This window comes from Platalea leucorodia (genome assembly GCF_965183815.1).
Source record: "Platalea leucorodia genome assembly, chromosome: 1".
In the NCBI taxonomy this organism is placed as follows: Eukaryota; Metazoa; Chordata; class Aves; order Pelecaniformes; family Threskiornithidae; genus Platalea; species Platalea leucorodia.
In genome coordinates this window covers 36480049-36507033 of record NC_138823.1, presented here as the reverse complement: position 1 = coordinate 36507033, position 26985 = coordinate 36480049, and the positions used below count along the sequence as shown (strand labels likewise).

The 26985-nt window shown below is 38.3% G+C and overlaps 1 protein-coding gene across 7 annotated transcripts in view; it reads right to left on the bottom strand.

Moving 5' to 3' along the window:
- Window positions 1–322: 322 nt before the first annotated feature.
- Window positions 323–26985, bottom strand: part of EYA1 (EYA transcriptional coactivator and phosphatase 1) — a gene marked incomplete at both ends in the record, with an annotated part of 155074 nt that continues 128411 nt past the window's right edge. For all 7 annotated transcript variants that reach the window (XM_082324384.1, XM_082324385.1, XM_082324386.1 and 4 more), the window contains 6 exons: window positions 323–403; window positions 8699–8799; window positions 10794–10915; window positions 11196–11310; window positions 11520–11680; window positions 11878–11936. In XM_082324384.1, coding sequence (XP_082180510.1) covers window positions 323–403; window positions 8699–8799; window positions 10794–10915; window positions 11196–11310; window positions 11520–11680; window positions 11878–11936 — 639 coding nt within the window. The remainder of the gene's footprint in view (window positions 404–8698; window positions 8800–10793; window positions 10916–11195; window positions 11311–11519; window positions 11681–11877; window positions 11937–26985) is intronic.

Below are 26985 nucleotides of genomic sequence, written 5' to 3'. Positions count from 1 at the left end.
TTCACAGGTATGAACCTTTTATTTCCCTTTTTTTGTTTTCTTTCCTTCTCTATTTCTTTTTGGTAGCGAATACGGTAAAGATGAGTTGTTCAAACATTTGCATGGCTTATTTTCGTTGGACTCGCAGTACCAGAGTCAACAGCTGTTCTGAAGAAAAAGACATGCTCCTCCGTTTACTGAAAGGGCAAGGGTTAAGACCAATTGCAGCTGTACGTCAACATGTTGAAATCACAAAGTTCTGTAGTCCAATGCTGACACAAGACACAGGCATCCAGTCCACGGGCAGAAGGAGGCTCTGGGGTTTCAAAGTGCTGCTGAGCTGCTACAAGTACTCCAGTTCCAAGGCATGGTGAAGGGCCATAAGGTCAGAGTGGCTCGAGATCCTCCAAAATGGCATAGCATGCTGTGAACAGCGCAGACAACATGTAAAAATAACCCCAAGCATTCTGGTATTTAGACCCACCCATTGTTTTTCCCAAGGATAAGGGAACACCACGAGAAGAGAAAAACCTCGAACCCTTCACATTTATCTCTGGTTTCTCTGACCCACCCCCTCCGCATAAATTCTCATTAACAGCAAATCTATTTACCAACAGGAATGACAGCAAACATGTCGGGAGATCATAAGGAAGGGAGGGGTTTCTCCTCTCTTTATAAGAAAAACAGATTTCAGCATGTTGTAGAAGAAAATAATATTTCTAGAAAAAAAATTAAGAAAAATAGCCTATATGTGAAGGATGTGGGTAGTTTGAGGAGGGGAACAGAACTTGATTAAAAACCAAAAAAATAAATGAAGTGAAAGTATTATTTACTATCAATACGTGTTTGTTCCTTGATGAACTATCCCTGGCAGGTGAGTTAAGAACATAGCCATGGTGATTCAGAATAGCTCATGTGTTGCTCACATCACTTTGAAAGGAATTTCATCCCAGTGGTTTGTATAACATCGCTCATTGTTAGCACTGATCTTAAAACACCTTTTCCATATGGGACAATTTTAAAATAAATACCCTTTTTTTTTTTTCCTATTAGCTGTAATAATAGCTGTCTGGAGCACAAATACATTTGCAAAGAACCTGAATAAACCGAAACCACAAATACCAGGAAAAACCACATATTACCTCACCCATGAAGGGTAAAAATCTGATTAGGAACTATCTTGATACTCTAAACCAGGGATTATAGTGTCAGCAAGAACTTCTGCATAAATAAAAAAAAAAGATAACCATCAGCTTTTGTTGGGAAAATATTCTATAAATCCCGTGGGAAAAAAGTTTCAATTCAACAATGTTTGAAGGCCAACATGATCGTGTTCACCTTGTCATTGGGTCAGCTTGTATCCTGGCATTTTTAGGAGGCAAACCACAAGCAATGTATTATCACAATAGCTTCTGAGTTCCCCAAACATTTTATCTACAACTTCTCAGAGAGGTTTTCTTCATCGTCCTTCAGCACTTCCTGAGTAAATTCCTAAGTCTACTGAAATCAGTGGCAAAACTCCATCTCTTCTGATTATCACTTCTACGCTGACCACCTTTTTTCATTCAGGTCTTCTCCTCAAATTTTAAGTTAGACAACAATTTTGAAAACAATGTGAAACTCTGTTTCCAGCTGCAAGTTTACTGTAAGCCCTGTAATTTTACCTTATACTTATCTCAGAAGGCAAACACCTTAGCACAAAGCCTATCATAAATTTGCCTTTAGAAGGTCAGGTAAACATCTGTCTGTCAGTGCATAAATAATAATTATTTTTAGAAGAATGCTGCTTCAACCCAGATAATGATGTGAGGATGAATTGGGTTGAATTTATAGAATAAAGCAGAGATTTTAAAAAGAAACATAACCATGTAAGTAGCGGTGAGTCTCTCTGAAGTCAATGGCAAATGTTAAGGAACAATGAACTGTTGCTCTTGTGAGAGTCAGAGAAGATAATACTGAATTAATTAATATGAATAAGCAAGACTAGAGAGTGGTACATGATCAGCAAGGGAGCACTGTAAGGAATCTGGAAAATGCACACCCAATGAAGGACAAGTGTTCGCAAGTAGAGTTGCACAATTCGAGGGAATGCAGAGCGAAGGAGGTGGCACTGAGTACCCAGTGCCCATATTTCAGGGTTTTCACTTCAGAATAGCTCTAGTCTGGCATCGTAGAAAAAGTGCCCATTAGCAGTTGGAGAGCATTTGGTGTGCACTTGGATAATATATTTTTCTTTAGTTGTATCCAAAAGAAATCTGTTATTTTTTTCTTTTTCCCCTAAAACCAGTCCAGGTTGTTAATCAAAGCATAGTGAGGGGGAAGGAGTGGAAGGTCTGCTTCGATATGACACTTCTGATCTGAGTTAAAAGGTAATATGGATGCATCAACAGATGCCCACATTCAGAGTATGTTGAGCTTTTAAAGCAAAGAAATTTCTTCAGGAAGAAAATAAAACGATGCACAAGGAAGCACCATTGGAAGAGCTTCTGTTCTGCTGCACTTCACTCTAGATGATTGTTATAAAGCCTTGAGAAACAGCTGACTAAATCTCACCCTGAAGATAAATGCATGAGTGATAGCTGCTTTATGGAGAGAACAAAACAAGCAAACAAAATAATTCAGAGACAATTGAGATGTTGTTGGAAAAAATGCTTATGATATTTCCAAAGCACTTTTACAGATTAATCCTTTCCTTAAGAAGGAAGTGTTAAACACTGACTATGACACCTACTATTTCTACATCTTCCATCTAGACTTCCATAGTACTCTCTCTACGCTCCACCAACAACAGAAACTGGATGCAATTAGTTCACTCAGTTACAACTCCATGTCCCAGTGTCTTCCCTGTTACACTATACAGATCGTCTATCCTCTGCACTCTGACAGGTCAGATACTGCTGCTTTCCAACTCAAATCTTTCCTGAAGATTCATTTCTTGCACCATGTTCAGGAAATGAACCAGCAAGAGCAAAACAAAATAAAAATTCCTAATCATGCTGTTCTCCGGACTCACCAGAAGCTTCTGTGCACCTATCTCTTACTTAGGCTGCGAGATCTTCCTGGCAGAATTTATAACATCTGAGAGGGGTACCACATCAAGGACAAATGGGGACAGGTTTGTGCTTGTGGCAGGTCCGTGCAGCGTTTGCCATCTGACTGCAGTTGGCCAGCGGTGCTCAGCAGCGCTGCCCCCCTTTCTTGCGCAGCTGCAGTTTCCCTCTTCTCTCACAAGCCCCCTGCCAGGCAGGACCTGCCTGCTCTCCCTGCCAGCCAGCCACGGCTCCCTGCTTCTCTTAGTCAGCTTGGCACCAGCTCTGCCTCAGCCACCGGGTCAGGGAGGTGTAAATAGCATACCTAAGATGTGGCATGGCGAAAAGTTTGGGGGACACCTGCCTTTGCATAGTGTCTCTGCAGAAGCCAAGAGACAATGACATGGGTGCCTTCCAAGGTCATACAGCAAACTAATGAATAGGGAGAGTTGTAGCAATAAATTCTTGGCTTCCAGCTCCCACTTCACGCAGCTCCAGCATTATACTGCTTCCCTAGTAACAACCTCAGCATCGCAGAGAGTACACACACCAGGCAGCTAGGGCAGTTAAAGACTCTGATTGATTTAACAGAAGGTTTAGCTTCTGCTAAATCAAATCACAGCGATTCTTGCTAGATGCGCATATGCAATATCAAGTTTTGGATTACCCTCAGCTGTTTATGGTCAGATTTTAAACCAAAACTTTAAGTGGTCATTATTTTGGCTATATCTTTCTATTTCAAATTCACTTGAGTGTCCTCCGTTTTATACATGTCTGTCTGTGAAAGGAGTATACCTCCATTTACTCCATGTAGTTACTGGAGTGAGGTGTGGAATGATTCTGGAGAGTCCCATGAGAATAAAAAGGTTGTGTAAACCTCAGGATTACAGTTATTTTCAGTTCTCCTGCATATAGGTCAAAAGATCAGCAGCACACTCCCAAGAAATAAAGCACGCCAGGAACGCGGTGGCTGCACGGCTGGAATCTGCACTGGCGCTCTCTGCATGGCCGAACGTGGCTGATTCAGATCTCTGTCAGTCTGACCCTACAGCATAGCCTTCATATCTAAAAGAAGGGGAACAAACCCGATACAGACCTATATATATCTATATGTATATGTCTGTGTATGTATCTACAGTCTCACACACTTATATGTCCATATATATGCCTTTGTGTTCATATACAGTAATTTTCACCTTATCTAAGATAACAAATGATTGTACAAAACTAAAACATTTAAAGTAACAAAATTATCATACAAAACCTTATACATTATTCCTGTATTAACATGTCTCATTTACCCACAACTATTCAGCCTTGTCAAAAACCGCAACACACCCATGAGACAGAAGTACATTTTTTCTTACCAAATGTCCAGGCAAGAGTTTCTTTGTATATATATTTACTAAATATTGCCTTTAGAAAGCCATCCCTGCCAACACTTAGCACACATGTCATGAGCAACACATGTCTTCTATTCTGAGCACACTGAAAAATGCTAATATCTCATTTGCTGCTGTGGGAGAAGGGATGACAAATGCTAATTGCTAATAAATAGGCGGTGTAACTGGATGCGCTAGTATCTAATGAAACTATAAGAAAGCTTTTCTTATTGCATATTGGACGACTATGCCTCTAGACTAGTAGTAAAACAATGATTTTGTGTACTCTTTCAATATCTTCCAAATAAATATGAAGCTTTTGTCTTTTAAAAAACATGAATTGTTTTGTAGATGATACTTAGTAATAAATACATTTATGAACTTTTTAATGATTTAATTTTGATGACATTTTGAAATGAAATATGGTGGCAAAAGTTTGAATTTGGTTTTGGTGTAAAAAGCATGAGAAGTGAAATTATTAATTTAGTAAATCTAATAATTATAACATTATTAAATAACCTAAAATATTAAGGTATTTTATATCTGAAATAGAAGCAATATTATTTTTCACCATGTACTTACTAAAAGAACAAAACTTCAACTATTTTATTCAACAAAATAGTGTTTCTATTAATACACGTGCAAAACAAAGCCATTTTTTGATGAAAACACTGAAAAGTGCAGACTATCCTCCTTCCCTTAAATGAATACGTATTTGTACAAAAACCTTACTCCTGAGATTTGTGACGGATTTGAATAGAAAACTCATCAGTTTCTGTCATCTTTCACAGTATTTTTGTTGTGTTCCTGCCAGATTTGCTAAGCGGTCGTCTTTACTTCCTACCCTAAACCTGAGCAGCACAGTGTGACTGTGAGCTTAAAAGCAGTGGCATATTGGATACCCATTTATATTCTATTTATTGCTCCACAAAGATTTATGATTTTTCCTCCCAATTTCCCTCCGAGGCAGCATGACCATTTTGGAGACAAAGGGAGAAGCCGATTTGCCCAGGCTCTCCCGAATCACCTGATGTAAAATCCAGCTCCTCAGTGCAGAGAGCCTCCTCCTTTGTCTCCTCTTGCAAATTAGAAATCCTTTGGAGGATTCTCCTAAGTAGAAAAACTCAGGAATTGTTTTTTTTCCTGCCTTACAAGTATTTCCCGACTGTGTCTCCAAAGGCAAAGGCAAAAGATGAGCTCAAACAAAACAAACCAAAACACAAAACAAACCAAAACACAACAAAACAAAAAACAAAACACAAAACAAAACAAAGCAAAGCACAACAAAATGCCGAGACAATGGAGTCTCTGGCAGAAAACCCCAGAAACTTAATTCTGCGAATAGCTGTGTCACCGCAGCGGCACTCGGATGCGGCAGCTCTGACCCACAGGGCACCCGCCCCGACGCCGGCAGCCGTCCCGAGCACCCCTCTGCTCTCACACCGGTTCCTCTCTCCCCTCCTCTCCCTCCTTTCCCAGGGAAGCTGATCCGAAGGTAGCAACCTCCATGTGAACCCTGGCATTACAACCGCCCTGGCTGTGTGCTGAACCGATCCAGAAGGGTACGATTATTCCTCGGTCTGGAACGCAAACGTCCCGAGAATTTTAATTGTCTTATAAAATATTTTGCTGGAAGTGACAGCTAAACAAAGGTGTTGATACCATGGCTTGTCCTGTGCTACGTGAAACGTAAGAGTGTGCGGTTTCCTCAGTGTATTGTATTTATTTTCATCAATCAAAAGAGGTATTTTATGAAAAAACAGTCTATCCTAAAAATGTTTCTCAAAAGAGCAATGGTCTTTTAAACAGTATTAAAAAGTTTCTATTATTGAATTTTTACAATAATGACAATAATTAAAAGATTTTAAATGTGTCCTTTATTTTTCCTATTGTTGTATTGACTCAGGATTTTCTGTGAATGAAGGACAAAAATGAAAATCTTGTTTTATGATGAAGCAATTCATAAATCATTAATAAATTATTGATAAATTATTTTTAATAACAAACACTAACTTTCTCACCTCCTAAGCTGGAAGTTCAGCTCTTTTCACTAAATGAACACAGAATAAAAAAATCTCTCAAATTAAATAGGTTTGAATTTATATGCTCACTTAAAAAATACTCATTATAGTTTACATGTAATCAATGAAGTGCTATTTAAAGAAGGGTGTACCGTTTACAGTCTAAGTAGTGTAAAGAAACGTACGTGTATTAAGGGCTTCACCACAGGCCAAATCCCTTCAGCAAAGCGCTGTGCAAAGGGGTAAGACAAAAGCTGTCCCTGCCCTGAGAGTCTCACAAAACCCAACGTGCTGATGGGAAGGAAGGTAGGAAGGAACCACCTAACAAGGTTCAGGGGATAAGCAAGGCGATGGGGTACCTCATGGGACAGTTATGCCACTCCGGATTGATGGGCTTTGGGTGTTTTTGTGGGGGTAAATCTCCTGTTTTGTTTGCACACTCTCCAGAGAAAGCCTAGGCTTTTACTGTTTTCTAATACAGCGATACCATTTATTCCTTAGACAAGGCATACGTCTTTAAACTGAAGCACAGTGTACACTAGGGTGCATTCCCATGCACGCTCCTCCTAATAACCCTAAAAACAACCTGGGGAGCAGATAACCAGAAAGGCATCATCTGACTCAGGAGCAGCTCCTCGTACCGCAAGGCACCACGTGGTTCTTGCTCTTGCAGGATGCGAGGGCCAAAACTTAAGGGGCAAATCCTGCTTTCACAGTGTGAAGCGGTGACTTCTTTTTCGGTGGAGTAAGAAGCAGGACAAGAATCACAGAAGCATTTTCCTTAATCAAATTAATAGTTTCTGCAGAAAGACAGGGCTGCTGGTCTACTTATTGACTTCTCTGGCATCGCTGCAGCGGATAATTTAATCCAGAGCATCTAACATGCTTTGAATCTGAAAATTCCTTCCACCGAGAAAGAATACACAGAAGTAATGGCACAAAGGAACTTTCTATACTGCTACTCCTCTTAGCGACTGGAAAGGCTTTTTCTTATGCTTTTCTGAATCATGTTTCCTGTTGAAAAAAGCATTGAATTAGATAATGTTACCAAAAGGACTACTCCTGCCATTATCATATACAACACTATTTCACCGAGCAACAGAAAAGGAACAAAGAGAAGAATTTTTTTTTCCCCTGATCTTAAATGCAGCTTTTAAAATGTAATCATTTACAGCGGGAAAACATTTCTCCGCAAAGATGAAAGGCATTTCTGAAGGAGAAAGGAGCAAACTGTTCCCATCAGTCCGCCAAAGGGATATATGAAACTGAGACTCTGCGAAGTGCCGGGACGAGCCGGGAACCTACCCGCAATGCTTTGGGGGCACAAAACCCAGAATTCATGAAGCAAAACCAGTCAATGGTTGTTAAAACGCCATGCAGACTAATTAGTTTCACTTCTGCAATTTAGAAAGTTACAGTGGAAACAGATACAGAAGTACTACAGAGCGTTTCGTGGTAAAAAAGCAGCTGTGTAAAAGCAATTTACCTGTAAAAGGAAGCAAGAACAGAAATGCCCATTTTCCTGCTCTTTCTCCTATTGTTCAATTAGCCAATATTATGCCTCATTCCTCCAAGTAAAGACTCTGTATCTGCTGTACTTGGCTAGAATAGCTAGGCTAGGAATACTGCCTATTATTTGTCCGTGGGAAGTATTGCTTTTTAGGGAGCTTACTCCACACTGGGGGGAAAAAAAAGTGAATTTTTCCCTTCTTCCCAAACAAAAGCAAAACATAATAAAGATATAGTAAAATAGTATCCTCTGCTCAGTTAACTGAGGTTATGAACGCAGGACAATCCACAAGTAGTTACCTGAATGCAGAATCCAAATTATGGACGCACAAGAAAACTGAAATTTATGTATACTTACTCCAGTCCTACATACCTTTCAAGGTGTGACATATACGCATTTCATACAGTCAAATAGCACACTGCCTTTGATCAGCAAGAATTGCCATTTTTTGCTTATATTCATAACATCCTATGTGGTATTTTGGGATGCCAATGAAAACAGAACTATTAGGTCTTGGCACAAAAGCCGGGGTCCATTTTCTGGCTCCTTTTTGAAATACATCAAACATACATACCTAGCATAATGTGTCTCTTGGAGAACAGCAGGGCACATTATTATCTACAGTTTTATGTAGCTTTCTACTAGATATGGTCAAAACATATATCATAAAGCAAAGATACAAAACCCAAATGTCAATGCATGCTGAACCATGTCAAAGAAAAGACTATCTTGCTTTAAGACTCCTGAAATCAACCCGCACTGAAAAAGGACCGTTACCTTTTTTGCGCCTTGTTCTTCTTCGACACCATCCCCTATAACAACATACACTACTTTTCTTCCAAATCTTTGAATTATTCGCTCAAAACAACTTTCCTTTCCTGAAAGAAAAAGATCAGACTATTCAGGATAGGTGGTGATGGGATGACATCAAATAAATCACTTTTTAGTCCAGATCTCCCAAACACTTTGAACACATAATTAGAGGTATGGGAAGAGAAGAGCCGCTCCCGCAGGATGGCGTATCAAGGCCGATTGCAGCTTTACTCCCACCACAGCAGCTGACAGCCAACCTTAAAATCTGCTCTGTGACGTCCTTTAGTACATACGCCATGGTAGACACAGCAGACTAGCAGTCCGCAATATCACCTTTCTTGTCTCCTTCCCTAAGCTGAGACAGGTTTCAGGGGGAATTTCCCTACCAGTAGAATTCTCTACCGGCTGTTTACAGTCAGTATCCTGAACTGAGCAAATTGATTGAATCTGAGGGGAAATTCTAGCTTTTTCTCCACAACCTGTGACAAGATTAATCACAGCTCCTGAAACAGTAGTATCCTGACTTAGAAGGTCACCCAAAAGATTCAGATTTAAATGCCTGTAATCCAATACATGGGCAAGGTCCTCCATCCTACACTGGGATCCATTAATGAGTCTCATTACTTCACTGCACAGACCTAGGGACATGATCCCAGTGCTCCATTCCTACACATAGGTATCGATACTGGGAAGCTTCAGGTACTGGTACTGGGAAGCCAGAAAGAATGCTTACAGTTGAGTTTTCTCAAATGTCCCCATTCTGAAAGATGACTTCATTCTGGTCACGGTACATGCTTACCTGTGTGTCTACAGCAACTGATGGGAAAAATCGTGTTTTTCAAAATAGTTATTTCAGCTACAGAACAATACCAGTGTAAGAACAAATAAGTTGGAAATTAAAAAAAGATTTCTAGCCAGCGGAGAAGCCAAACTACTCAATGACACCCTTTAACAGTAGCGCCAGGCATAAGACAACTCCAACACTAACTAGGTTGAAACGGTGTTCAAAAATTATGTTTTGTGTCATGTTACAAAAATCTCATGATTTCCTGTGACAGTCAGTGACTGAAAGTAGTTTTCCAAAAATACCCTTGTGTCCTGTGTACATGAAGTCACAAGTGAATATTTATTAAAATATATTTTAATTAAAACGTGTATTTAAGGTATTATAATTCAAAGTTTTAATTTACTTTAAAGTTTTGACAGACAGTACCATAACATTTCTATCCCCAAAACAGTTTTAAATCTTTTATAGTCATGCTTTCAAATTTCTACATAAAACTCTCAACCAAGGTTCTTTTAAAAAACAAAACCAAACAAAAATAACCCACCATTTTTTCTTGGCCATTTGAGCTTCCTGTATTATAGATACTTAAGAACACATGAAAAATGTTTTCATGTAGCCCACAATTTTGAGGGAATCTGAGACAGAACAGATATGTCATAATCACGTTAAAAACTACAAGCACCATTGCCATCTGGTCCTACGTACTTCTACATACTCAGAATAACATCTTTTATATTGAACCAGAAAACAGAAATAAACATTTGCCCGGCTGAAGCTTATTACAGTCAGTATGAATGAACTTAAATAATTACATTCTGCAGCAAAACATTCTTGCTTCTGGTAAATTGTTTACCAAAATTTGCTCCAGAGCCCATGAAAACAAATGGAGCCAGGGCTTACCTTTACAGAATTTCTTCTGCTAATCTGGGGAGACTTCAGCATCCTGTACTCACAGCCTACTAAAAAGCCTCCTCAACTGCTACATAGTCTCACAGTTGTGAAAACGATGACAAAAAAGCAATTCTATTTCCTCCTAACAGAGGCTGCAGCAGTGTTAACAGACCTATTTGAAGCTTTCTGTGCTGGATCATGACAAGCATTTGAAAAGCACTTTTAGGATGCTTTAGCATGAAAAGTGTTTCATGAGATCAGGCATTACTAATCTCTATATTTGCTACAGCGAATGCATGTGAGAAATAAATATAGGCTACAATATCTTTTTATTTAGAATTACAGCTTCAAATGTATCACAGCATTATAAAAATAGCTCACCTATTTTAGTTGCACTGTAAATATTCTCTATGGGAAATACAACCCCTAGTCCATACAACAAGACTTTCGCCAGAGCTGGAATTAGCTGAGTAGTTGTTACGAGAATGTTCACACAATTTGTCCTATGGAAGAGAAAACACAAACATCGTTTTTTTAACAAAACAGAGAGGGGAAAACCTTACCCTTCCCATTAGAATCCCTCACCATTATTATTGCCACTTACAAAGAAAGGGTTTTTTTTCCACCTTACAGGAGAGCAAGGTACAGAGTGCCATGGTCAGACCAGAACAAGGAATAAGAAGGTCCTCCAGGTTCAGCATTTTGCCCACCAGACCAGGCAGCCTCTTCTAGATCATCAGCAGACATCCTCAATTTTCCTAACCCCGTACTCTTTGTACTCACCTCGAATGAATAAGGGTGAGTGCTTTCAGTGCAAGTGTTAACCAAGAATCCGTCAAAGCTTCAATTTCTGCTCTTAGTTGTAACCAAGCCTCTCTTTTTGCTGGGCCAAGAAGACCTGTGGAGTAGATAAGGGCATGTCTGCACTGTAATTAAGTAACGTTCTGTCATTTTCCTTTGCTTTCATTAGCTCAGAGACAATTTGCCACACACCGCAAACTAAACAGCTTGCTAAACTCTACCATGTTAAAAAAGGAACAGAACCTAAAAGTTCTTCCTTTATACTACTTCTTGTCTATATTTGTTATAGACTTCAGAGTCACTTGCCTCCAACATTATTTTTGTAGGTATTGTATATTTCTTTTACTCGTCTGTAGCGGAAAGCCAATTTTCGCATCCAGTCCACTCCTCCGCGCACCCCCGTCGCGAGGCACAAATTCGCACTGGTGGCGGCCGCAGGAAAGCCGTCTGTTCCGAAGTTATAGGTGCTAGTCAGAGATAAGAAAACCCCCAGATTAACAAAAGGCAACAGGCTACATTCAACCACCAGCTACTCACTTTGCTGGGTTGCAAAGGCAAAGACAGCTAAAAAGACAGAGGGCTACTGTAAGCGTTACAGCAGTTCACTGCTTTCCCAGGAAGGAACTCGCAAAGCAACGTTTTATCTTGTTCAGTTCTCTTGTACCTTAAATCTTGACCGTTGTCGTCTGAAGACACGTCATCAATGTGAACCTGGTCGCATTCCTAAGGTGACAGAAAGACGTTATAATTTTCTTGATCTTGCAAATCTCGAAAATAAAGCTATAAAAAACTATGAACAATCTACTCCTCAGGGATATTTTTAATTGTGGAAATCAGTAGATGGCAGTCTTGTTAAAACAACTATTTTACCTATTCCTTGTGCTCATTTCTTAGAATAAATGCACACCATCATTAGCTACTACTGTTAAATGGCTTTCCAAAAACACATTTTTGTGTTTAGAAAGGAAAGTGCTTAAAAACAATTAGCATATGTGTTCCATAAACGTTCTTGTAGCCTTTCAGGTACCTTAAAACATCATGCTGCTCAAAGCTGATTCAGTCAGTGCATAAGTGTAACTGAAACCAGACATTTTGGTAAATGTAACATATTAGAAAAATTAAACCTGATGCTAACCGCCAATGAAATTATGACCTCTGATTGCTGTTGAGCCACACACCAACACAGCCTGAGGCCAGTGTTTCAGAGAAGCACAGACGAAAAATCTGTTCCTAGTTTGCCATTCATTTGAGAGTTGTGAGTTTCCTTCTCTCTGTTTGGTCTTAGTGCATGAAAGCAGCATGCAAAGATGATGAAAATCTGAACAGAAATAGCCAAATCAAACCATCTTTCTTCAGCAACTTGCATGCAAACTAACATGGCACATTCATAATTAGCTTTGTCCATCACTAAATTAAAAATCATAATGCATATTGTTTATCCACCAAAAAACATTAGAACATTACTAGTAACAATTTAACTTGTGGCAGGAAAACAAATAAATCTCTGGCACTCTAGATCAATCTCAATTCAATGCTCGAAATAATAATGGATTTCAATTATTTTAATAATTTCCTCTTCTCTCTCTTAATGTGAAGTCCCATAAAAAACATGATCTATTTTAAACATGAAAATACTGCAATCCTTCATTTTTGTGTTACTGCTTTCCTCTGAACAAATTTTTCTCTCTCCATGGATTTGTGAGGAAGGGAGGGAAGATAGAAGTGGAAAGAAACTCAAACCAGCTGTTCCCTAACAGAATTAAAATCATGACCCTCAACCCTTTTTCTAAAACATCTATTTTCCAGCCAACCCTCTCCCAGCAAGCAGCAAGCTCCAAGGAGGAAAAGACTTTGACCCTGTAACCTTCTCCTCCTCTCCTGAGGTCAACAACCTCAGATAAGAAAAAAGCTGAAGAAGTCTATTTGGCCTCACATGATGGCTGTGGATTCTAGATTTTTAAAAACACGGGTCTACGAAAAATACCTCAGAAACTTTTCAAACGCTTTGAAGAACAAGGTGTGGTCTTTTGCACTTGTACAACATATACTTATCCTTACTGTATTACATACTCTTCTGTATTTTACGTGTAGGTAGCTTGTGCTAGAGAGAGAGAGGTAAGAAAGAGCGACAACAAGTAAAGGAAAGACAATACTACATTTGCTCATATTTAACCACCATACAGTGAATTTCCTCCTTAGGCAAATAAAATGTATTAGATGTACAGACACAGCTGAAACTACAAGTGTGAACATATGTCACCAGGCTTTGAAAATCAACTTGGCTAAAAAAAAGCCGGAAGCTTCTTCAGCAAGTTATCAAATTCACAGATATTAAGGGGTTTTTTTTAAGACTGAAAGGAACTGTCCATCTAAATGCCTACAAAATTAATGATTCAAATATGAACCAAGTGTAAGCTAATGAAGGGACACCCTCCTGAATCCGTGTGCTTCCCATTGTAGTTACTTGTCCACTGCTCAGTGACTTCTCAAAGTCTCCAAGGATAGAAAACTTAAGATTGAGTTGTCAATGTAGCTGTGAAAATTATCAAGTCAATAGCCTCCTCCCCCAGCTTGGAAACTTTGAATGACAACTGGAACAAGTTGCTGGAGAAGAGGATTCAAAATAGAAATCTGGGAAAAAGAAATAATTTTTTTAGCAACCACAAAACTAAAGGAAGGAGTAGAAGATCAGCTTCTCACAGGAGCAGCTGAAAGCAGGAATAACTCAACAGACTTCCAAATTCAGCTCTCTCAGGCAAAAGATAGAGGCAGGAAAGATGACACCACTACATCTTAGATCCCACAGTTACAAGGAGTTGGAATTTTAATTTAGACGGCAAGGTCTTGGGATCATCACAAGCCTTGGGTCCCAAGGTCTTGGGACATCACAGACCATCTGCTTGGTAGGTAGGACGTGAGAACTGAAATGATACATTAGAAATAGAAATCATGGTATCGAAAGAAAGAGGGATTTTAGAGAGAAAAACCCAGAGGAGAAATCAGAGACTAAAAATTGGTTGGGTAAAGGTATAGAAATAGTGTCAAGAAAGTAAGCAAAGTGAAGAAAAGGTCATGAACATCACAAATTTCAGGTGAAATACTGAATATAATGGAGAGAGAGATAGTGTCCTCTTTTGTCAGGGATAAAAGAAGAAAAAAGTAAAGTCGGGAAGGGAATGAAGCAAAACTAAAGCACAAGAGATACATGTTATAATTTGGAAAGGATTAAAGACCAATGTGATTGACACTACATTACAAGTAAAGGAAGGTCACAAGCAGTGCACGACTGTTTTGTTCCTGTTGAGTGGCAGGACACCGCTTTGAGGCTAACCGTGAGCTTTGAGTGCCAGGTATTTTTTCACACTGTCTAGCTGACTCAGACTTTGGGCTAATGAGTGATGGGTGCATTTTTCAACCCCTGAACACAGGAAGGGAAAACACTCATTTAGCAATTGCTCTTTTAGCAGTAAAGTTATTTAGGAATACCTCTTCAAAGAAGCCTATTACCTGCCCACCATTAATTGATCTGGTCCAACCTTCCTTCAGAACACCTTGTATTTGTTTTCTTTGTGTGGAACATTTTGTTCGTGAGCAAAGACTACCTCAGACACTGTTCAGCCCCCTGATTAGTTATAAGCAAGCAACCACACATTCAACATTTTAAAATTGCGGTTTACTCAATATGCACCATAATCAGCGATATGCTAAAATGAACTTTGACACTTACCAACAAATAAAGTATGCACTTCAACCAGTACATTTTTGCAAAGATATATTTTAATAAAAATACAAAGAGTCATAAAATCCTCAAGTACTTCCCAAAAAAGCTTCTGTGACAGGAGCCAACTTAGAGCTAAACAGCCATTCAGAAAAAAAAATACTGGTTTGTTTGCAGGCTTACCATTTCAAACATTTACAGATATATTTGATACTTTTGTAAAATTTTCATAGGAAATACAGTACTAGTATTCTCCTCCTAATTTCTGGGGCAAAGTGATATCTGAAATTAATATTGGAAGTCCCTGTAGAAATACTATAAATACATGTTATTTATGCAGATGTATTTTATTATGATAGAATCAGTTTAGCAGTCAGCTCCAAAACAGAACATTAAAATTGTTGGATTCTCTTTTAAAATAGGCTGAATTGGCAAGTAAGGAGCAAAATATCCTGTGGCTTATGTATAAAGATTATGTAGCAAGCTGTGTTTTGCTCCTAAAGGTGTTGACCTTGCAACTTCAGTGTATCCAGTTTGAAATCTTCATGAGGGACTACAAGTGATGACATGTTTGCAATGAAGGTTTGGATTTCAGTCAGGCTGAGATGCAGCTCTGCACTTTGGGATCAATCCCTGGAAAGCAAAATGCACTTGGTATAGTTCAGGGATACTTTCAGAAGGGCAAAACATCTTAGGCATCTAAACCCTATTCTCACACAGGTCTTCTAAACTGCACTGATTTTAATGAAACCCTTACCAAAGTGCTTAATTCACATTTGAAAATGAGATTTGGGCTACTAAAACATACAGAAATTTTAAAAGACCTTATTCACACATGTTCTGTGTATGAGGGGCAGACACGGGATAGGACAGGTATTTGCAAAGGGTAATTTAGTCTAGGGAAGTGACACTGCTCTGATTCAGATCTCTGCTGCAGATCCCTTGCAGCTGTGGCCAGCAATCATAGGGCAAGTTGGTCAGAAACCTGGAGCGGTTGTTTTTTCTTGGTTGGTTTTCTGTATGATCAGCACACTAGCTTGATGGCGGCTGTGGGAAACGGCAGGAGAGTGGGGCTGGGCGGTGGGAGCGGGACTGGTCCTCCTGGCAGCTGCCCAAGGCAGCACCCCCAGAGCTACGTGAAATAAGTGCTGTCTGGAAGCTGGGGAGGTTTGTTCAAAAGGCTTCATGGAGAATTACATTATAAGAAAGAATTCGAGGCAGAGAGAAAATTCATCTTCTGCAAAGGGAGAGAGCAAGTCTTTTCAGTTCAGGAATGGCAGCAGAAAAGAGAGCAAGCTGTGAAATGCAGGAGGATTTAAAAGCCTGTAGGAGGGAGACCCCAGCAAAAGCTATTGTCAAGGGAGAGAAAGGAGATGTTTCCTCTGTACCCTTAAAGTGCAAGTTTGGATGAGGGAGGACACTAGACGATATAAAACATTAGTAACATGCTCAATGCATGCTCAAAGATACAATGTTAATGGTGATATTGGGGGTTATCTGTGGACTTCCCAATTAGCCTAAGGGACAATGAGTGTGTCAGCATGTGCAACTTACTTAGCAAATCTACCTACAGTAGTTTAAGAAGTTACTGTCTGTGCTGTCCTTTGCTGTTCTCTCGCAGAGCTGGCTTGCATGGATCCATGGGATTGTGTCCCTCAGACCTTTCAGTGCCACAACTGGAAGCTTAGCTTGAAACAAATCTCCTGTAGCAGCTCAATTAAACCACCAGACGTTGCACAGAGTAAGTGAGACTTGTTTCTGTGTTCCCTTCCATCAGCTCTGCTTGAAGCAGCAGTAGATACGTGCTTGCACGAGTTCCATAAAACTGTTGCAATCATTTGCTAAGTGAAAATACGTCTCCAGTGAAATGCAGTAAGCCAAAGAAAAACAACAATCGAAAATGAATGACTAGATGAGTCTAGCCTAAGACTTCTACATGGAAAGCTTGTGTCTTCTCCCTCCTCCATTCCCAAAGCATTTGCTAACTCCTTCCTGCTAACTTTTCCTCCTTCTCTTTTCTGTTTTTGTATGACGAGCCAAAAAGTCCCAGAGATGCTCCACAGTCATCATTCACAGCTCTTAAAATGCCTGGACCTATGTAGTCCTCTGGAATCATTCCTTTAAACTAACTTAGGATCTTTATAAAGATTCATATGCAAAGCATTAAGTTATGGCAGAAAAGTTCTGCAAATATTTATATTACTTTGCTCCTTCACTACCACCCGTCAAGTTGTGCACTTCTGCCATAATTATGTAAAATATGCCTCACTACTCAATTTACTGTAGGAAAATTAATAATGATAAAAAAAAAGAGATTAAGGCTGTTACAAGAGTTCCTCTTATCTGTGCCAATAGTACATGCCAAGTGGAGTGACGCAACGGCTAGCATGCTGATCATCTACATTGCTGTGTTACAAAACTAACAAAAATAAATCTAATAATTCTGCTGTCTTTGAATAAACACTGAGTGTAAGATAACTCTGGACAAGTTTGCATGTTATGAAAAGGAATAACTTGAGTAATATTATGAACATAACCTCAGAGAATGCCGAAGTACTACAGCCCTAAATCTGCTGATTATAGCTAAAATACATTTCCACATTTGGTTAATCTTCTTAATTTACCGTGAGAAAACTAACACCACGCTGTCAACGAATTGTTTCAATACCATAGTCTGCAAAGTCAAATGAGAGAGGGGAAAAAACCAAATCAACAACCACCCTTCAGAACGAGCTATTTTCATTTTGCCTTTACATCAGCGTGCCCATTGAGACAGCCTGGAAGCTGGCCAAGTCACAGGAAATGATTGCTGGGATTCTCTGTTCCTCTCATATCTGTCATTACGCAATTATATCCACTGCTTCATTTTCCCTACTGAACAGTAGAGAAATTTGGTCATGTACATGTGAGAACAGATCTGGCAAAACAAGTTAAAGCTGCAATCCTTCATAAATGTGATGTATCTGAAAAAAACTTAATTAAAAAAAAATCCTCTAGTGTACACTGCTGTGTTGTTTATGCAGCTTTTTACGACAGCAGTATCTCTGTTTATGTCTTTTCCAGAAATAAAATACATACTCTTTAAGATATATATTCTTTCAGATTATTATCTGCTCCGCAAATACTCATCACTTCCATAAGCCATCACAATGTGCTTCTTTGGGAAACATAGGCTATAGATTGTCAAGGAATGTTTTTCCAAGCAACAACTGCATATTCCAAAGCTAGTTTGTGAATGACCATTTTTCTTTAGAAATCTGTTGGTTTCTACACCTTTTTACTTATAGCTGTGATTATCTCCCTGCAAAATAAAAAGCAGATTGCTCCAACTAGTCTCTATTCTAATGTTAGAAAAATAACATGCAAGGATCCCAACATTATTTAAGAGTAGTCATTAAACTTGACAAATAAATATCTGTTTTTTTACTTGACTAGAAGGATAGCAAAATCTCTGGTATGCATACAGGTTAGAAAATTGACATTACATAGAACAACACACCTATACCCCATGTGTATGGGGTATATGTGTATGTGGGCATATGTGTATGGGGCATATGTGTATGGCCTGTGCCAAATGCTCCTCTACTGTACTTGCTAAATATACAAAACCCCCTGCACTTCCTTTCAAGCCGAGGCAATAAATGCTGAAGTGCCGAACTTCCTAACCCATCATCACGGAGTGCCTGTTAACATACAGCGCAAATCCATGTGAAAAAGCAGAGACTACGGTTCGCAGGTTCTCAATACTGGCACTCAATTGGCAGGACCTGTCATCTCTGTCTAGCCTGCACTTTGTGACCCTAACATTTTCTCTTCTTTCCCACCACAATTATTCGGCGCTGAAGAAAAAAGGTGCAGATTACCTGTGGGTCAGGCACAGGATATGAAGAACAAAGAGAGTTCTTGAAATCCACTTCATTCAGTCTGACAATTTGTGGATGAACAGTCAAGGAATTAAATCAGGCTGTGAAGGCTTTCAAAACACTCCCATTTTAAACTTAAGACTCTAAAGAGAAGCTTATAGTGTAAAAAAAAAAAATCATAACAAAAATTCAAACCCCACCTTTTACTGTTAAAATAGCACATCAAAAAAATAAATTTAAGGCTATTAGCTATATAAACTATTAGCTATTATAAACACTGAGGACTAACAACTAAAATTATTTAACAAACTCATTTTCATAGCCAATGACTTAGAAGTGCTCTCCTGCACTGAACATGTAACCCTTTTAAAACGCACAATGGATGTCATTCTTTTCTAATAGACAAACTGATTAAAATCCTATTTTGTTTGCTCACATGAACAAGTGCATTTGGACTAAATACAATGCTCCTAAAGTAAACAGTGTTTGTTCCAAAATAAATACAGATCTTATTCTGCAACTTGTGTTTACTGAAGCAGCTAAACGAAAATCAAGGTTTACATTTTCATTTCAGCTGCACCTTGTAACCGAAAGAATCCAATTTACAATAAAACACGACCTAGAGAAGTATCTATATAGCAACAGTAAAATGACAGCTACATTCCCACAGCAAAAGAAAACTCTATTTTGCTAGTTCTATTTACTTCATAAGTGCCATGAAGCAGATATTTCAAGAACTGGTAGTGTCTCGGTATATATTACTTGGTACATTGAAATCTTTCTATTGAAAAGGAAGACCAAAATGTGAAATCATACCTCTAGCACAGGGTCATTAGACCTCAGGACAATCACCATAAGTGCAGTCCTCCAAACCCCAGAGCTTTCTTCGTTGCTTTAGGGTGTAGATTTGTTGTTCGGGTTCCAGTTCAGAGATATTCCCTATCGTTCTGAATATGTTCATTACATTCCAGTTGTTCAGACAAGATAAAACATAAAACTATTCTATTTCTGTAATGTACGATCTTACTCAGGAAAGTGTTTTGGAGTGCCTCTCTAACAATCAATTATTGCTACAACTCTGACAAAATAATTTGTTGTTCTATTTCTGTATATTTTGCAGGTAAAGAGAAGGGAAGAGGAGGGTGTCAGAGAAAGAATTTTACCCATAGAGAGAAATGGCTAAATACGACTCAACTTTACCTGTTTAAAGAGTCTGTGTCGCTCCTGGAAAGGACAGTGTTAAGTTCAAAATGTCAAATTCACTTTGTTTTAAAAGTTCAGCACTTCACATATTGTAAATACCTTCTTTACAACATGATTCATGTTATCTGCGGATATATACTTTCATAAAAAGAAAAAAAATTCTATGACTAATGAAAGCCAGTGAAAATAAAATATGAATGTGTTTAAAGAAGTAACAAAAGCCATGAACCCAGTCAGCATGTCATGAATTATTCCCAAACATATTAACTTGAAAGTATACTTTTAGGAACATATACATTTTATTGAAACTATATACTAAAGGTTGTTCAAATATATTTAAATTTTAAGCAATTTCAAAATTAAACTTATGAAAAGAATGATTTTTCCATAAAAGCCTGAAAACAATGTCTCATATCTCAGGAAATGAGGGTCCTCTCGTGGTTCACATGGAAATTTTCACAAAAAGAGGTAAGGTCTCTCTTTCAGTCCTGTGCAACCAATTCATTTAAACTTACTGTGCCTTGGTGCTGTTGATCATCTCCTAAATGCATATGTTTGAATGAAAGCTACAATGCTTTGGGCTAGCAAGTCTCCCATCCTTGTAATTATCTGCTAATGGGATGAAAACTGGGATTAAAATTCTCTCTGCTAACCTTGCCAGTACAGACAGCTACAACTTTTGCTCCTATGGGCAGACTGAAGACCGTTGCACAAAACTTTGCATTTTTCTCCTTCCTTTTCTTCCCCCCCCGCATTGTTGTGGGGCAGATGTTGACCCCTATGCCACTGCTCAGTGGCAGAAGTAGGGAGTGGGCTGAGGCACTGCTGCCTTGCCCAGCTGGAGAAGAGGATGACTATCTGCATCACCAGAGCTCTGGGACTGCCAGCTGGATAAGCAAGAGTTTTTGTGCCACCTTACAGCCTTACCTTTAGAGAAAGGGAGAAGCAACAGGAAGGTAAATAAAGTGGTAACGCGATGCTGCAAGCTTGGTAGGCTACTGCATATTTCAGCTGAGCTGTACGTGTGCGAAGACCACTCCATCTGATTTTCTTGAGAAAGGAAATCATATAGGGTCTATTTTCAGTGGCACCTAGTATGAAGGTACTCATCACTGGCCACATGAAAGAAGTGGTTAATAAGTTGCATAAGCCTATAGGAATGATCTTCTCAAGTAAGCTAAGGAGGTATTTGTTATTCTTCGTGGCTCTAACATTCATGAACCACAGCAGCACATTCCACAACAGCCAGGCATCATGCATTTCGGATGGGTCGAAGCTTTTAGCTGGGTTTTGCACACACCAGCAAAGCCACAGTTCTGCCTATGAATAAAGACTTTGTTTTGCATTTCTGTTCATTTACCTACAGCTACATGTGCGGTGTAATTTAGACCCACATTCGTCAAGTGGAACTTCATGAGCTTTCTGCAAGTCACCCATGGTTGTAGTATCATGTAGACGAGAAACTATTGCCAGTCATTCCCTCATATGCATATCAGGGAAAATTCCGTAACATGATTTGTATTTCTTTTCCTTTCTTTCCTTCCTTCCTGCAGCAAAACTGAGCTGTTCCTGGATTGCTACTGTGAAAAACTAAATGCAAATAGATGGGCTTTGTGCCCCAGCCTGAATGTGCTAAGGTAACTGCTGGGATGCTTGATGGAATGGAGTCCACAATTGTTGATTGATGGGTTCATTAGAAAGTGAACTCTCCTACTCTTCACAGGACTTAAAGTACCTTAAAAATTAGCTTTACATCTACAAATAAATGTAATGCTGTAAAAAAAAAAAAAAAAGCTCTACTGAAGCTTTTGGAATAATCACATTTGGCTTTCCCAGAACTCTCTGTTGCTGAAGGTGAACTATCAGAAGTTGAACCACAAGCTCGTCATAAAGCATACCTAGCCACAGTCTGGTCAGGAGGTTCCCGTTACAGACATTACAAACATCAGGAGGAGGAGGAGCACTCTTATTTCAGCCAAATGAGAAAAGGCAATTTTCAATAGATAGTCCTCTGTAGGGCCCTGGATGACTCTACTCTGGGTGACCAGGGATTAGTTCAACTGTAATCCTTAGGTATTTGGGGGTGGGAGGGAGATAATTCAGCCAGATCTGTCTGAAGTTTTCCTCTCCCTGCAACCATCCTTTGTATCTCACCAGGAATAAGGCTTATTCAACAGCCTTTCCTGTAATTGCTTACTTTTTGAGTTGGATGGCCCAGAAATCTATCTTCAGTATGTTCTATACTTCTTTCTACCTGTTTTTGTAATAAGTTACTACAGTTGTTTCTTATTCAACATCCAGCTAACCAATTAGGAACTAGAGGGCCAAAGGTACACTACGACTTTCCAGGATCCATCCTCCAATCACAGCCAAATCAGACTAACTCTGCCAAAATCAGATAGGTGCCTCAAGGAAAACAGCTATTTCTCACAGCAGTAGAACCAGACCTCGTGGCCTGCACGTGAACTTCTGTCCATTGTTCATTGCTAAATGAAGGTCATCTGGCAAAACCCATCACTTTATGAAAAGCTGGACTGTTACATTCTCAATTTTTGTATTAGCAGCAATAAATATTCTCATGACCAACATGAATGATTACATTCAACAACCACCAAGAGCTGACTCTGCTTTCAGCTGCATCGTTAACTATCACACACTTTTGAAAACTATTTTCAAACAAAAAGTTTTTAAATATTTCTAGTGAATAAATATTTCTTAGAATATTAAAGAATGCACACACTATTTTTCTGGTTTGAGAGAATGTGAAATGTAATGTTCTGAAGAAATTTATTTTCTTTGGCATCATCTTAGTCAGTATTTACTTTTGGGTCAGTAAACCCACCCCTTTACCTCAAGAGAAGTTAACCTCCACCTATCAACAACACTGTTGCTCTGTACTGGATATTGGTTTTTTCCTGGCATTGACACAGCTAGGTTGGTTTTCTTCTTTGCTGGTACATTATTGGTGATCCCAGCACAACAAAGGAAATTCATGCCATAATGCTACACCGAGGTCTTGCAATGCTCTGAGACAAGTTTGCAAATGAAATGTTTTAAATAGAACTGGGGTAATTGTGCATGAGAGAAACAAAGAGCAGGAAGCACTCAAAGCTGCTGTGTTTATCTTTTAAACAGCTGCTACCTATTGCTTTAAAAAAAAATCCCAGCCAAAATAGTAACAAACCCCTCCATCCTCCAACAACTTTATGAGTGATCGAAAAATTAAAACCCATGAAGTTGCTGTATGGTTTGGGGAGAATCATTAAATTCCATGTAACTTTACTCCTCATCTCGAATGGAAGATAATACCAGCTCTAACGGCGGTGCTGCAGACTTAGTCGATGGTTTAATCTTTTAAGCATTCTGAAAGCTTATCACAAACCAAACCTAAATGCAGTGACTGTTATTACCAAGTTCATGAATATATTAATGCATTTTCCATCACACTTTCCTTCTATATATTATTTCAAAAAACATAAAGTAGTAAAAAATAGACAAGTGATACTAAGAAATAATAAAAATTCTAAATATTGTAACTAATAATTATAAAATAATATTAAGATCTAATCAAAGGAGAAATTTTTTCTCCTTTCTCCTGAATTACTTTAATTCATGCCTACCGATACTTTATGTTATCTCAAGGACAATGGTATAACTTTGCAGCAATTTTACTGATTTCTGAAGCATTATTTCACACCCCTGCAACTGAAAGCCTAGAAGTCTCACTTGCTTTATGGACATGAGAAATGGGAGCTATTAAACGATACACACGATCACAAGTAACTTGTTTTGGAACAGCAGTACTTAGAGGAGTAAGACTCTGATTTACTGTTGTTCTGATTTCTTCTTTTTCAATGGGTTACCCCATCATTTTGTAAACATAATTTGTCACCAACACCAGCCAGAGTTCTCTGTAACTACTTTTTGCCTTTCTTTCAGATCTGTTATCCCTGCTGAGAGAATCTACTAAAGAAGAATTTTTCATACTGACACCAACTGTAGTCTTGCTGTGAATAACCACATTCCCATAAAAATCATTCCATTTATTGCAAAGTTGTTGGCAGACCATAGGAATAATAGTCAACTCAGGAAACCTTTTATCCTGAAATCACATAGCTTAACCCTTTGCATGACCACATGAAGTTTATACATAAAAGCTATATTATCACACTGCTGATTTAATGCTTTAGTAAAAGCAGCTTTGTTGTTGGCAAGTTTTTAAAATTATTTTTTCGCAGTACTTCTTTTAACTAAAAAGAAAAGAAAAAAAAAGACTGAATTGCAATCAATCAAGCAGTATTTGTTTTTTTTCTTAATATACAATGTCGTACTTAAAATTACAGTTTCTTTCCCAATACATGAAATAATACATCAGCATAGATGCTTGAGTGTGGTTTTGATTATAAACTAAAAATCTAGTCATACGAAACTTTTTTCCTCTCTGTGTTTCCTACCTTCCTATAGTAAGGAAAGGCATATGAATTTACAATATAATGGAACAATTAGAAAAAAAAAAATGTTTGTTTTATGATTTTTTGTGGAAGATACTTCTGTTAGTCATTATATTTGCTTTGTTAAACACCAAACTAGTGGAGATTAGATTCAGGAAAGAGACATTAGTTTTGTTAGTCAGTCCTCTTGACAGTTTGGGAGTCAGAGGTTGCTTGTATTCAAATTTCTGTCTGAATTTATTAAAGTGATGGAACAAAAAAAGTCAGTGTATGTTTTCACTGTCTTTTTTTTTCTGTTCATCAACCCTTATTTGTAGGTAATTATGGTTTGATTTATGCTTTATTCATTTGACCAAGGCCATAATGGGAGTTTTGGACTTGTAAACACACCTTTAAGAAAAATACATATATTTTGTTCCAACGACTGAACTGAAATATCTGACTTGTATTTTTAAACTTTTAAGTCAGAGAAAATTCTTAGAAAACCTCTTACTTGAGTTATAACTGCTGCTACAATTGGCTCTCCCCCTTGCCTACCAATGTTAGGGAAGGAGTTATTCCCCTGTGTATCCATACTTTACATTCGCAATGCAAGTTACACAAATATGCAGAAGAAAAAGAGGAGATCTTTCAACTGATTGCAGTGATTTTCTACAGTTCAAAAAGGATCATATGCTTAGATATAGCTGATCTTTCTTGTGCCAATAATATTTCAGCTGAGCTCAGTTCTCATGACAGCAGTCTGTACTCTGCTGTCAGTGAACATGTAAGAACTATCATCTCCCGACTGTATATAGTACTGCAGGTAACGTTCAGAAAGTGCCTGGACTGCCCTGTTCCGACTGGAAAAGGATCTTGGGGAAAAAAAAAAACAAACCTCCATTCCTTCAATACCTCATTGTTTCTTTTGTTAAGCTTTTCATTTACATTTTTTAAAATCCTCATTAAATCTTCATGCTCTAACAGCACACATTAAGATCGCTTTAGTCCGCTACAGAATCACCCAGCTTCTTGACCATATCTAAAGACAAATTTTAAAAATACAATTAACAGCAGTCAAATTTTACTTTAAAACACAGAAAAATAAAAGTGATACTGCAACGAGTAAAGGGAATAATCCCCTCCCCCTTTCTTTAAAGTTTCATTAGACCATTGAACTGGATGAAATTCAGATAGAGGCCTTATTGTAACCACACTGAAACAGTAGAAATCTCCCGAGACCATGAAACTCAAACATTTTGGGAACCAACTTCAAGCACTCCTTTCGTGCCTTTAAAACAAAATGAATGAAAGACACTTCTTAATTTTTCTCCCTGTAGCAACATTTTGATATGATTCTTACAAAAAACCCAGCACAAACAGATCTGTTTAAAAGACATGTGCATACATATTTTCTTAAAATTTAAACTGCTATCATAGCAGTCACACGTAACCGCACCAGCACAAACTGCATGATGGCTTTCATGATACCAGACAACTGCACTGATAACATTGTAAATTTGTGATCAAATTAAACCTAGGGTCAAGTGGTTGCTAGAGACTACCTACAATGCATACTGCTAAGATGCTTACACTGTGGTTTCAAAATTTTCTACTTATGTGAGGTTTGGCTAATGTGCTCTCATCCTGCAAAATGGCATGTAAGGATGACACTTAGTTTTGCCTAGCTTTCCTAAAATAAAAGGTACATCATTTTCAGAGACTAATCCACTTAAGACACCAACCTGAATAATGCAAATCTGAGATTTGTGGTTTAAGATGGTACCCAAATCAACAAGGAGAGATTTTTTTTAAAGGTGATTATTATGTTCTCTTCAGTTTATCTTCTGGGTTTGCATTGAAAGAGTTCAGTGAGGAAAAAAATGTTTTGCCTTAAAGTGGTGGAATCAGCACAAAATAACTGCATCACGTGAACAGAAAGGGTGGGCTGGGAAAGATATTTGAGTGTAAATTAATGTTGATCTTAGCTGGAATAACTTGCACTCTTCAGCATTTACAGCTGCACCAGGGACATGACTGGCTGTATGAGATTTTACACCTGTCAGCTTAATCAGAGACCAAAACACAAAATCTACTGCTCAGGAATGTTATTTGAATTTGTGAAACTTTTTAGATTTTTAGGTTATAAACTAATAATGGATTACTTTGGAAACTTATGAACGAGTCATAACTACAGTATTTACATCTGTGACAGTAGATAGGCTTTTGTTCAGTGGTATTCATAATATTTAAAGAAAATGTAAAAAACATTTTGTTCACATCAGCTCCATGAAATATCAAAAGTCAAAGAGAAGCCTCTCTATGCAAGAATAAATGGAAAGCAGTACATTCATTGATAGCAACATTAACTGCTTTTACCATTAGTATCAACTATTTACTCATTCATTTGGCATCACTGTTCTATTATTTCAGACTTCTGGGATAATTTAAATAATAAAAAGAGCCTATTCAAATCTGAAATGACAATTCTGGCACTAAGTGGCCTTCGGGATGAACCACATCATTACCTAGTTTTGGATCTGAAATGCTGAACCATC